The 13,163-nt window shown below is 40.7% G+C and overlaps 1 protein-coding gene across 1 annotated transcript in view; it reads right to left on the reverse strand.

The window, feature by feature from the left end:
* The window catches only part of LOC133458088 (protein kinase C-binding protein NELL1-like), a 362,160-nt gene that overhangs the window by 237,562 nt on the left and 111,435 nt on the right, over nt 1–13,163 (reverse strand). Inside the window, exons 6-7 of the mRNA XM_061737631.1 lie at nt 6,830–6,902; nt 6,276–6,358 (exon numbers count right to left, since the gene is read on the reverse strand). Of these exons, the coding sequence (XP_061593615.1) occupies nt 6,276–6,358; nt 6,830–6,902 (156 nt within the window). The remainder of the gene's footprint in view (nt 1–6,275; nt 6,359–6,829; nt 6,903–13,163) is intronic.

Genomic DNA, 13,163 nt, shown 5'->3' on the forward strand with positions numbered 1-13,163 from the left:
AATGATACAAATCATCATCGTGATAGGTCTGCCTTCATTTTTTAAATACAGAAGAGGTTACGCTGGCGGAGTCAATGATTTCAATGATGCTGAGAATCCCGCACAGATTATTTAGGCTGACCTCACCGACTGTCTGGAGGGCAAACATGCGAGTTGTCAGCTACCGCCCGTCAGGACACCATCTTTATGTGTGAACAATTGAAAGACCCTCACTGATGAGACATGCTGATGGACAGCATGTCTTTCCCACTGCGGGAATCTCAGCAACAGGGGATGGACTGACGTCACTACGTTTACATGCAGCGATTCAACCTGGTTGCAGATCGGTTGCAGATCGGTTGCAGACATCGTTCCGACTTTTAAACTGCATGTAAACACCTCAACCTGGTCAAGTCAACCTGGTCAAGCCGGATTCATTAACCAGGTTGGAGCACCTAGATAAGCCAGTCGCAACCAGGTTGTTAACGCCATGTATACGGGGACATAGATATTGTAGTCTGCGCATGCTCGAGAATTTCCCCCGGGTGGGGTTTTCCCCCGGGGGAGGGGATTCACCCGGAAGTGAAAGGAGACGACGCATGCTCAGTAGTTGAAAAGGACGCGGCGCGTGTTTAGCCATTCTTTAATTCTTCAAAACATGTCTACAGGAAGAACTCATTTTTGGTCCGACGAGGAGACGCGTTTTCTGCTACGGCAGATGCAAGAGTTAAACATTTTGAGCTTCATGGATGGGAAAGTATGAACGCGGACCTTTATAAAAAGATCGCCAAAGAGATGGCTGCTCTTTGTTGAAATTGTTACCTCGGGTACAGCGCCACCTAGCGTCACGGAGTCAGCCATGCTCTGGTTACAGTGGATTATTCAATCTGATTCAGTCTGATCTCAGAACAGCATGTGTAATCAGACAAGTGATCCAATATCTGCATGTCATTATGTGATAAGATCTGCAACCAGGTTGAATCGCTGCATGTGAACGTACTGTGGGGGAAGGAATCCCATGAGGCAGAGGAAAAATCTTTGTAAAGTTTCCTAGTTGTATTACATGCTATACCATAAGGTGACAAGATGACTAGTTTTCACAAACAATGTTTAACCTGCCCCCTGCTCTCTGTGGCTCTGACTGCAGCTGTCCTCCCATTCCTTCACCCGCTTTTGTTGACTTTTCCATTTTATGATCTGAACAAATCACAGGACAAACAGCTTTTACTGCTGTTTTTTCTGCTCACTTTCAAAATGTCATGCCTTGTGTATATTTACCCTTCCTTTCTGTCTTCTTTTTTTGTGCGCTTCGTTAAGGGTTTGGAGACCAGATGGGTGACGGACACGATACAAAATAAATGAACTACAAGTGCTGAGGGCAAATGTACTGCCCCACCACCACCAGCACCCTCTCGTCAAGAAAAAGAGGAAAAGAATGGGCCAAAACGAGTATCAACATAGACATTGCAAGAGAGTAAATGTGATGCAGAATACGTATGAAATACATGATTAACATTAAATAGTTCTGGACATTTCCTGGAATGTCAGACATTTTTACACATCTGAATTTTGTGACGCCTTTGCCAAAGTCCTAAAAGTAAATGATGAAAGCCGTTGAAATTTATGAGAAAACACACTAGACTTAGTCATGTATTAAAGAAAAACGATTAGAGAAAGAAATGAAAGGGTGTTTTTTTTTTCTTTTTTAAAGACCAGCAATCTATCAAATGTAATCTTCACAACATGAAATTGGCACGAAATCACAGGGGGGAAAAAAAACATATTCCTGAAGATCTCAGAAAAAGGGACACCGATGCTTATCGAACTGGAAAATAGTTATGAAGCCATCACTAAAGAATTTGGACAATTCTACAGCCTTCATAAAGGAACTAAGCTGAACACTGTTCCCTCTATCAGATGTGGCTGACCAACGCAGATAACGGCATGAGAGTGTGCGTCTTCATGGACCGTGAAGCTCCAAAGGAAACAAAGGGAACTTTTAAACTACAAAAGGACACTAACAACAAACACTAATGTTCATTTTCCATGAGCCATTTTTGATCCCAAGAACAGTAATGTGTGCATGACAATGATGCAAGGACAGATTCAGTGCGGCTGCATCAAAGGCTGAAAACAATGGTTTTCAATACGCAATATTGGTAAAGCCTTCCTACTGAAACAATGACATCATATCTCATCATAGAAATCTTCTTGCCTTGTGTGAAAAGTTTCATGATGTTCAAGGTTAATACCTATGAAGAAAAGTTAGAAACCTTCAAAAGTCAAATGCCGAGATACAACTGTATAAATGATTCACATTCTGTTTCAAAGGTGGACAAACTAAAAAAGGAATACCTGACTGAATCTCACTGATCCGACCGGATGGGGTCGGCTCATAAAAAACGTACAGTACGAGACAGTCAAACCTGGTCTAGCGCACATCTGCTCCTCTGAGACCCGGCCAAGCCTCAGCGGTGAAGCAGAAGCAGAGGAGTTGCTGTGCATGATAGAGACTTCTCAGCCGGAGAAGAAAAACACATCATGTCACTGAGGCTTTTTGTTAGTTTGCTTAAAGAAGTCCCGACTGGAAAGCTGCAGGAGTTATGAATGGTAGAGATGTGTCCTGTCAGAGCCTTAAACCAAATGTTTGAAATGCAATTTCAAAGGTTTGCCTTGAGGCACCACAGAGGATTCCCTTCTCCCTACAACGTCAGCATCAAATGGCCCTTTGATGCAGCACAAAGGAGTCAGAGGCTAATAGGCATGTAAATCCTTGTTGACACACAAGGTTGAGAAACGTGTGAAGAACTGAATAGGCAGTGGAAGACAAAATCTAAAAAAAAACAGAAAAAAAGGAGAGCAAAAGGGGAACATGCATTGATCACATCATTTTTTTGTCTGCTTGTATAAAGGACATGATAAGATACAGAATATGAGTGAGTGAACGCTCACAAAACTCTGGGGATCAATTAATCAATAAGGATTATAAATGTTAAATAACTAAGATTATTGATGGGTGTTAGGTTTAAGTAATATTTACACTATTAAACTAAATCAAACTCAATTTAGGCCTCAATAATAAAAAAAGTAGGAATCTGTCGACAAACCACCTCCTTAGAACCTTTGAATCCTGTGATGGTCCTATAAACATAAAATAGAAACCTTTTTAGAGGTTAAACCTTCAAAATTTGCTATACATTGCTGACTCTGTCTTCAGGTGTTTTTATGTATGAAAAAAAAATAAATAAATAAATAAATAAATACAGTAGCTCATGCGTCTGAAAAATGTTGCATCGGGACAGAGGATGGTAATGATGTTTGGGTTTCCTCTTCTCAAACTACCTGTCCAGCATGATGCAGTCAATCTTGAAAAGGTCCCTCAAAATAAAGAAATACTATGTTGCATATGACATCTGTAACAGTTTCCATGGGTGATTCAGCAGTATTTAGACCTGAGTGTGTATCTGACTTCCAGATGTCCTATAATCCCTTTACATAAAACCATAAACCAGGTAATGGCACCATTTAAAATGATGCTTTATCTTAATTTACTCTCATCACCTTTCCTTTTAGAGAGGTTAAACCTTCAATATTCATTGTAATTTACAAACTCTGCTATTACTTTTATCTAAATAATTAGTTCATGTTCTAAAAGTAAAGAAACATAAATGTCATCCACATCTGGAGGTGTGAAGCACAGACATGTGGGATAGTTTTAAAGCTGCTGAATGGCAAATGATCCACATTCATTTTTTTTTTCCTTCCCCTGGTAAATGTTTCCTGATTTTTGATATGTAAGCTGTTCTCTTTAACAGAAACTCAAGTGTAATACATGCACAGGCTGCCACGATAATCCGCACACAGAGGAGCCCAGAGTAATCTCACCTCACCTTGACTCTTGACTTCACAAACTAAGGAGCCAGCAATTATTCATCACATGGTGGATCCTCAATTTTCCACAGCGTAGTTCAGAGAGCCATTTAGAGCCGGGGACGACTGCATCCTCCCCACTCGTACGTGCCAGTCGGGTCAGGTGGCAAGAGGTCGAGCCGCGCTTGTGTGAAGGAGGCGGCAGTGACACAGCGGTGGGGTAATGGACTTCATCTCATCCTTATTTACAGCAAAAACGATTCTATAGCTCACATCCCCACCCCACTGAGATGCCCTTGCCTCATCCACTCCCACCTGATAACACTCATTCAAGCACAACCAAGTGCACACAGTCAATCACACACACACTCATATGGACAGTTCATGCAGATGTTTAATCTTTGCAATGGCTCGTGTTCTTCCCCACCGCTCCAGGGTAGGATGCACGCCGCTTGTAAGCCTCCCGTTGTGCAAATGCAGTCACTATTTTCCTGACACCTCTCTGAACCCTGCATGTGTGTGAACCATGTGTGCTACTCAAAAATATAAAAAAAAAAAAACAGAAACACTCTGATATCTGACTTTAATTTAAAAGTCAAAGGCAGCGGAGCAAGAAATTAACATTCTCCTATAAACTGCTTTAACATGATAGATGCAGCTCTCATTCTGACCGTCTCACACATGTTAATAAAACCTGACTACTGCGTCCCTGGAAGGTGGAATTTAAACTGTTACAACGCCAAGTCTCAAGTCAAAGATTTGAAATGATCAGGGTATCATTAGGACCTAAAAATTATTTGGTCAACACAAAATCTTTCGATTGTAAAAAAAAAAAATCATTATTTGACAAAAACTAGGCAAAAAATACTGTATTTTGCGGACCATTAGGCGCACCACATTATAAGAAAAAAAAAATACACCCGTATCCAGCTAAAGACCGACTTTAATACACGTCCCCGTGTCAGCTAAACCATCAATCAAGCGGAGCAGATTCATCGCTATCAAATTCGCACTAAAACATTGACAGATTTTTTAGCGCAGTGTACATAAAACTGGTTTGAGGTCAGTAAGGACAAACAAAATTCATACATATAAGGTGCCCCTGAATTATAGGGCACACTGCTGAATTTTGAGGAAAATTAAGGATTTTAGGTGCCTTATAATGCGGAAAACACGGTAGAAGCAAAACAGAGAACGGGTAGCTCTTGCCTTACTGATTTATGTGGAAGCAGCAAGTAGCAGCCAGGTTCTGATGTTTAAAAGCACCTGAGTCATTTTACTTCATCAGCAACTGAGGCCATTTTCCTAAAAGTAGGATGTTTAGAAGCTTTTTTAGTTTTTTTTTTTATTGGTTTCATTTAGTTGAGTGTTAATGCCAAAGAAGAGCAACATCAGCAGCGCCTTTGGAGAAGCAAATGTTGCTGTCTGTCAAAAGATGAGAACATCCCATCTGAGTGCCGGTGAACGATGTCACCACTGGCCAGCGGTGTCACATCTACAACTACCTGACTGAAAGTAGTGGAAAACATTTAAGACAGCTTTGAATCTTTCCAGAGAATGTATGTAAGAGGTGTCTCTCTTTAACAAGGACACAATTAATTTAAACCTCATTGATCAAAAAAAGAATAAATTAATAAATAAAATAGGACCTTCTGGGAACAAATAATACTGTATATTGCTCATATTAATATTTTTTGTCATTTAAACCACTTTATTCCATGCTTATAATGGCACTTTACAAAGTAAATCATATGGTTTAGACGCACAGTCACTTTCTTTGTTTTGTTTTCATCACTAAATTATATCGTCACTGGGCTCCATCTTTAAAATCAACTCAAATGACGAACTGATTTGAGAGGGAATGTACTTCAGTGAATATAGCAATTAAAATGAAAGATTCTTGTCATCAGATTTATTGTAATCAAACACAAATGCAAATTTCTAGCATCATCATTTTAACTGCACTGCTTCTTTGTATAATTTAACATTTCAACAACATTATCCCTGGATGTTATAGCTAACTTGAGTTAACTGTGGAGGTTAAGTCAATGTGAAAGCAAGAAAATGTGCAGTTCATTGACTGACCACTGGAGACTGCTTTCAAAAACGAGTTAGTCTCCTTCGCATCCGTGTTAAAATGTCAAACTTTACAACAGAGGAAAAAAACACAACAATTACAGCCTAAATAAAAAAATAGTATTAGTCTCCATAGATAGAGTTGTGATCCAGATCCAAATAAAAGCAACACATTTATGTATGCATGCAACTGAGCTAAGGTGGTCATGTTCTAGCCAACTGCTCGCTTGTTCCGCACATTTACAAGATGGCGTCCAATCATACGAGAAAAAGAGATTTCAAAGTGGAAAACATATCAGTGATATCACAGGGGTTTGTGCAGTTTATTTTATACAATCCATGGTCCTTACCTTTAGGGTCATCTTAGCAAGTAGTTCCTGCAGGTCCATGATGCCCTGCACAAGGCTGAGGAAATCGCTGCAGGTCGGACAAGCTCAACGGAAAAACAGGATGTATCAAAACAGACGAGGGGAGAAAAACAACAACAGAGAGCCATTTAGACAGAAGATCAAACAGCACAAAAAAAGTAAAAAGCAATTAGCTACACCGCCAACAGTGCTGTGGCCAAGAGTAAACAAAAAAAGCTTTGCATGTCCATGGTCACACTGTTTTAGGCTTGTGGTGGGTCAATAATGAAGGACCAGGGCCTGAATCTCTTATTGATCAGAGAGATAAGGAGAAGGGAAACAGTGAGGCTGTATCCTAATTTGTTCCACAGTAATGTAAAGGAGAAGCAGGGAAAGGAGTGAGGAGGAATGGAGGTAAAAGAAAAGATGTTCTGCACAAATGCCCTTCTTCACCTGACACATGTTCAGTCCGGTCCCAGAACGCCACCATTAACTGTATTATCATTATTTCAAACCTTTCTGAATTGCTGTTGAAAACACTTTGCCATGATACTTACTGCGGTTAAGATTGGGACACTGTGCGATGTAGCCATTGGGAGCGAAGATCACCTTCACATCCTGAATAACACCCTGGCGACAAAGACAGGTGAGAGGACACAAAGTCAGTGACGAACATGGATTGACGAGCCAAAAGTTTGTCTTCAGATCCATTTGCTGAAAATCACTTAATCACACGATCAAGTGAAAATCCTGGCTTTTGCTGTCTGAGATTCTCATAATGACAATCCTACAATACTTAATAGGTATATTTCTTGTGTACACTGTCATGAGCTTGTGTACTGGCATGGAAGCTGCTCATAAGCGCCTGGCACTAGGCATGTCTGAGGCTAATGGACCATTTGGTCATAAAAAGATTGGGCAAAATTAAAATTTCACCTGCTGACAGATGGACACCAAGGTGTGCACCAGATTGGAGCACAATCTAATCAATCAGAAGCTATAGTTTATATATACCTCACAAATTTATGTCCATCTATATTTCATTTTGATGAAATGTACCAATCCATTTGAGGACGAGAGGTTGCATTTGATCCAAAATTTCCAGTTTCTATTTCATCAGTCCACAGGAATCAGCCAGGTCTGTTTAAACGTTCATCTACCAACAACTGATGTGGTGACCTTTCAGTCACTGGGAGGAAATATGTGTGTACACACTTCCTTTTTTTTTCCCGTGCACTGGAGGTTTTGATGCATCTTTAAAATCTATCCAAGCAATTCTCTCAGTTTCTTGGGTCTTCCAAGTTTTTTTGTGCTTGTCATCGCAGCTGCAATTTGTTTATGAGGAAATGAGAACTGAAACATAATTTTCTATGGTCATGAACGCTTTGTCATGCTTCAAATGTTTTAATTTTCAGAGTGCTTGGCAGCTGTTTAGAGGAGGGCACGACTCTTTAAATATTAGTACAGGTTTGGAGGAGCCATGAAATCCAAAAGGCTTTGAACTCTGAGTCATCGGGCTTCGTCTCACTTTGTCTAATCAAATCACAGTGCTAAAAAACTACGGTCTGACACCCCGAGAAGAAAAAAAAAAGCTCTCAAAATCACTTGAGGGCCCACCCCAAAAAGAAATACAAAAAAACAATTTTTGATTTGATGCCTTTCAATCTTCAGTTTCATTATTACTCATACAAAATACTTAAATAAACAGATAACCACACTGAGAGCTGCATCCAATGTATCGACGTGTTGATACTTTAGAAGCAGAAAATCAAAAAGTACATAAGTCTACAAAATATTAGTATACAGGACCACAGGACATCCAGGCATTCATTCCGAACTAAACAGAGAGGCTTCACGATGGTTCTGTAACGTCTGTAATAGACCGCCTGTCAATCTCTCCGAGTGGCACAGCGTCTCCAGAATCATGTGGCTGGTAAATCGAGGTTTCGTGATGACCACAAGGAAAAGCCTCTGAACAAAAACTCCAGGGTGGCCACACACGCACACCCAAGTGGAGGAATATAATTCCACCACTTTTCCAAAGTAGTCACTGAAAACACGTCCGGATTCGCCACCTCAACCACAATCGCCATCATCGACCGCGCTTTGTGTGCATGGGAAATCCATTTGCAGCGCCTGTGGCTGACCTGGATGCAAGCAACACCTGGCTTTTTATCTCCGCACAGAAAAGAAGAACCTGGAGGCGAACAGGCTTGCAGGACGGATTGACAACACGTACACACTCCCGCACAAGAGTACACAGGCAGAATGAGCAGCGAATGGTGAAGAGTAGATTGTCAGTGCCACTCGGAATAGAAATGAAGGTGTAGATCACGGATGTCGGTCCCAGTCTCGTCGTATATAGGAGCCCTGACCACACATCTGTGAATTATCAAGAGGTAATTTAAACCAAATTCATGAAATCTCTCCTCCCTCTCTTTCTCTCTCTCCATCACACACACACACACACACACACAACCAGTATACTCTGTCAAAGACCATCCCAGAATCACACAATGCAGAAGTAATGTTCCCCTGGCAAGGCATGTTCAATTACACAGCTGTACAGTAGGTTATAAAAAGTACGAGGAACGTGACACATATTCCATTATGTCCTTTCTTTGTAACTACACACTGGATTTGAAAAGAATGAGATGAGAGTGCAGACTTACAGCATTAAGCTTCCCTAATAGATTTTTTTTAACCCCACACTGATTCCAGGGGCCGCATTAAATACGACACGGGTCACCTGGAACCATGAACTCACCACGGATTATTAGCAAGTCTGCATCGTGGGTTTCACCGAGATGAGAGGTCATATGTGTGCCTGTACAGTATTCACTTTTTAGTTGAGCATCATTAGTGTTATCAGGGAGCCGTTTTCACCTCCAAAAAAGGCCAGATCTCAGAGGTGTGTTTGCAAGAAGTACATCCTTTTTAACCACACATTACACCGCACATACAGGTAGAAGCTTTATTTCACCATCGACTGAATAAAGCAGCAAGTGAGCGGAGACAATGGGGACTTTCGTTGTTGAAGGTATAAATTAAAGTAAATAAACTCAATGCCGTTAGATTATGGATTAACATGATGCTGGAGAGTGGAGGCAGATTGAAGAGAGGATCACGTCTTTATAGTCCAGTCGCTGTGCGGCTATGGACTAACTGGTGCTTTAGAGTGACATATCAACAGCATCAGGTCGCCCGCGGTTTGAAAAGACTCTGATTCAACATACAGTACATCCATTTGTGTAAAAAAACGCTGAGCCACTGAATATGCACCACAAGTCATCACGGGCCTGTGAGTTGGATTCACTCACTTTGATCAGCTCACTGCTGATAATTCTGAAAACAACTAAATGAAAAATCCAAAACCCAGTGGGATGGTTCGTCTGTTAGATAATAAAGCCTTTTTGTTTTTAATCTTTTAATCTTTTTTTTTAATTTTAATTTTTTTTAATCAAAGTAATTAAAAAAAAAAAAGATAATACAGCCTAAGAGAATCGCAAAATGCATCAGGCAAGCTTGCGTTTTCAGACAGGATGGACATGGTTTGGAGAATGATCGTGTTATCCGAGTCTGCTACTGTCATTTAGTGGAAATGTTAGCTAAAATGGTCCTAGTTGTTGGAAAAGTGGATAGATCAAGAAAGGAAACCAACGGAAAAAAATAGAAGTTCGAGAAATCGTCAACACACCTATATATTGGAAGGAATAACTGCTTGGTATATGCTCCATCCACTTAGATTTCAGCACACTACAACAGTGATCTGGAACACTTGCAACAAGGCAAACGAACAGGCTCAATTACTGTACCTCCACGCAGCATGACATTTTCTAATCCTGTATTCGTGAACGTTGCTGATAAACACAATTTTCATAATTCTATGTTCATGAATATGCTGTTTTTCTGAGACAACTTCGGAGAACCGTCGACTTGACTTTCATTTCGGTGTGCTGTTGCATTATCCAGAGACGTGTTTGTGTCCTGCTCAAACTGAAGTCAGCGGTGTAGACGAGTCAGGGAGACACGTCTCGCTGAAAATCAATGTGGACCATTTTGTACTTGCTGAAATATAATCTTTTTCATTAAACAGTGGTTCAAGATAGATAAAGATTTGGTTCTTATGCTGTTGAATGGTAGGCAGACTAATGTCGCATATAAGAATCCATCGGAAAATCGATCTTAATTCAAATACTATTCCTCTCATAGTTCACTGTCTTTGGCTCCCCTCGGCTGATGTGAATGTAAACAACTTCAGGATACAACTGAAAGTAATCAATATGTCATATTATAATTACAAGCTCTTGCGCTTAAGCTAAGAAAAAAAGCAATTAAAAGTGGGACCCTGCCAATATCATTATCATCACCAGGCTTTAGGGGGGATTTAGTGATCATTGAAAAAGGGGAAATACAATTCATATACAGTACTTCAGTAAAGTCCTCACTGGATACTAAAATCACAGTGTGATAAATATGAGCATTTAGTGTTAATGCAACATCTGTGTCCACAAACATTCACCGACGTGCTCACAGCCACTGCTGATGAAAATCCCTCCTACCCTTTTAGAGCCACAAGTCCTAAATGACGACAATTCATTACAGCACTAACAGGCTGGACACGTTTTGCTAAAGCTTTGCCTATGTGCAACAAAAACAGTCGTTTATTATCCAGGGGAAGACGTTAACATTTGATTTTATTGTTTATTCTGAATATGCATAACTTGACCTTTCCATGTTCAAAGAGTTAAGAGACACACGGAGCACCTGCAGCTCATCTCCGGGATTAAGGCTTCATCAGCTACGCTAATTAACGCTACGAGAGGAAAGGAAAACAAACAAAAGAATTAAAGCTGCAAGCAGCGATGAACGGGCCCTCGCACCCTTGTGCACGTTCAGGCGTGCTGCAGTGGAAGCGCTTGTATGACTTGCATGTAGATTCTTCAGGCCTGGACATTTAGCAGATGACACCAGCCATGATTCTGTATGTCCAACCATTCAAAAGTTATGGCAGAAAGTAGGAATTATCAAATATGGACCAATCAGATGAAGGGGGGGGGCATAAATTGCGCCAAAATTACACGATTCATTCAAAATGGCCGACTTCCTGTTCGGTTTCGGCCATGGCGCCAAGAGACTTTTCTTTAAGTTGCGACATGATACAGGTGTGTACCGATTTTCGTGCATGTAAGTCAAACCGTATTGTGGGGCTTGAAGCACAAAGTTTTCTAGGGGGCGCTGTTGAGCCGTTTTGCCACGCCCATTAATGCAAACCATGAAATATCAAATTTTTCGCCAGGCCTGGCTTGCATGCAAAATTTGGTGACTTTTGGGTACGTTTAGGGGGAAAAAAGGCCCTCATTTCGTCGGAAAAATAAAAATGAGAAAAAAAGAAAAATCCTACAGATACAATAGGGCCTTCGCACTCTAAGTGCTCGGGCCCTAATAAGCAAAGATGAGTATATGTTGATGTTCATCCTTTTATTTAAACATTGGCTATCGAGATATGTGGACTTTATCAATTGCACATGTCTGTGTTCTTTCAGTTACCTAACTGTTTAAGCTATGTATTAATTAGCAAATATGTTATAGAAAATTCTCTTCAATCTGAATCCTGCTTTATCTTGTATTTAAATGCAACTCAAAGGCACAAACTCTTTGCCGTCCCTGCCACGCTGAGTAAAAATGCTCTGACTGGCGACACAATCACACGAGGAAAAGTGAAGGTGGTTTTAGTTGCTCACATTGTTATTTCAAGGGTCCTTGACAAAAGGCGTCTGCACCGGTTCAAGATGATGTCCTGCTCTGAAATCATGTGGGAGGCGAGTTGTTGCTCAAAGAATAAGAAACAAGAGAGAAGGGAGCTTTGCAGGTGTGAGAGAAGCAACACACGGAGAATGCTGAAAGTGCTGCTTTCTAAAGCCAAACAGCAGGGCTCTTGTTTAAGCATTTCAAAAAAAATATCAGTCCACACTCGTATGATAGGGCAAGATAAGATTGTGCATGATACTTTTAGTTCAAAGACGGCATTATACATTTGATCACACCGAGATTATGCTACTTCTTTCAGACAGAAGTGTTTTTTCTTAAAACTCTCTAACCTGAAGCAGTGCATAAGCCAGCAACTATCTGGTTTGAGAAAATGTTAAAAAGAAATCCCCAAATACTCATTCTATTCCCAAAGTAATGCTAGAAAGGTCCAACAGCCCCACAGCAACCACCCTTGCACTTAAACAGTCTGCAAGGCTACATACTACTTACAGAACTGAGCTCAATATATTTAGTAATAAAAAAATAAAATAAATCTTTGTCCCACTGTTCTAGTGAAAATGGTCCATCTTCTACCAGGTTACAGTGGATGCATACGAATAAGAGATGGAAGTGAGGTAAAACATGAGATCTGAGCCCTCCAACTTCACAAAAGCTTCCCATCATTGTCCATGTTATATTTATCAGTGTCCGGTGGTGCATGAAACGCAGAGCATTTCACAAAAGCACCTAGTTTCAAATGAGCTTGCAGCCTCCCTGAGGAGTCGGCATCCTTGGCACAATGGATTCTAGATAAAGATAATTTATTACAGTTGCGCTCTCATATCGAGAGGCTCCCAGGAGGAGATAGTGAGAAGATGAGGAGCAACTCAAAGCAACGCATGGGCTCCATATGTTTTATTTAACGGCCTACTTAGCCCATCTCATCATTATCCCACTTGTGAGTTCTGAATAGGATAGATTGCAACTGCTTATTTCAATTGCTAGTTCTATCCGCAGCGTTACGTTCACTGCTCCTGCCTACTTTTTTCTCCATTATCTGTCGCCTCTCAGGGGTCATCTTTAGACATAAAAGTGCACAGGATTGAAGAAAATGTACAACTCTGTATGTGTGTGCATGTG

The sequence above is a fragment of the Cololabis saira genome, chromosome 2 (genome assembly GCF_033807715.1).
Source record: "Cololabis saira isolate AMF1-May2022 chromosome 2, fColSai1.1, whole genome shotgun sequence".
NCBI classification, from domain to species: domain Eukaryota; kingdom Metazoa; phylum Chordata; class Actinopteri; order Beloniformes; family Belonidae; genus Cololabis; species Cololabis saira.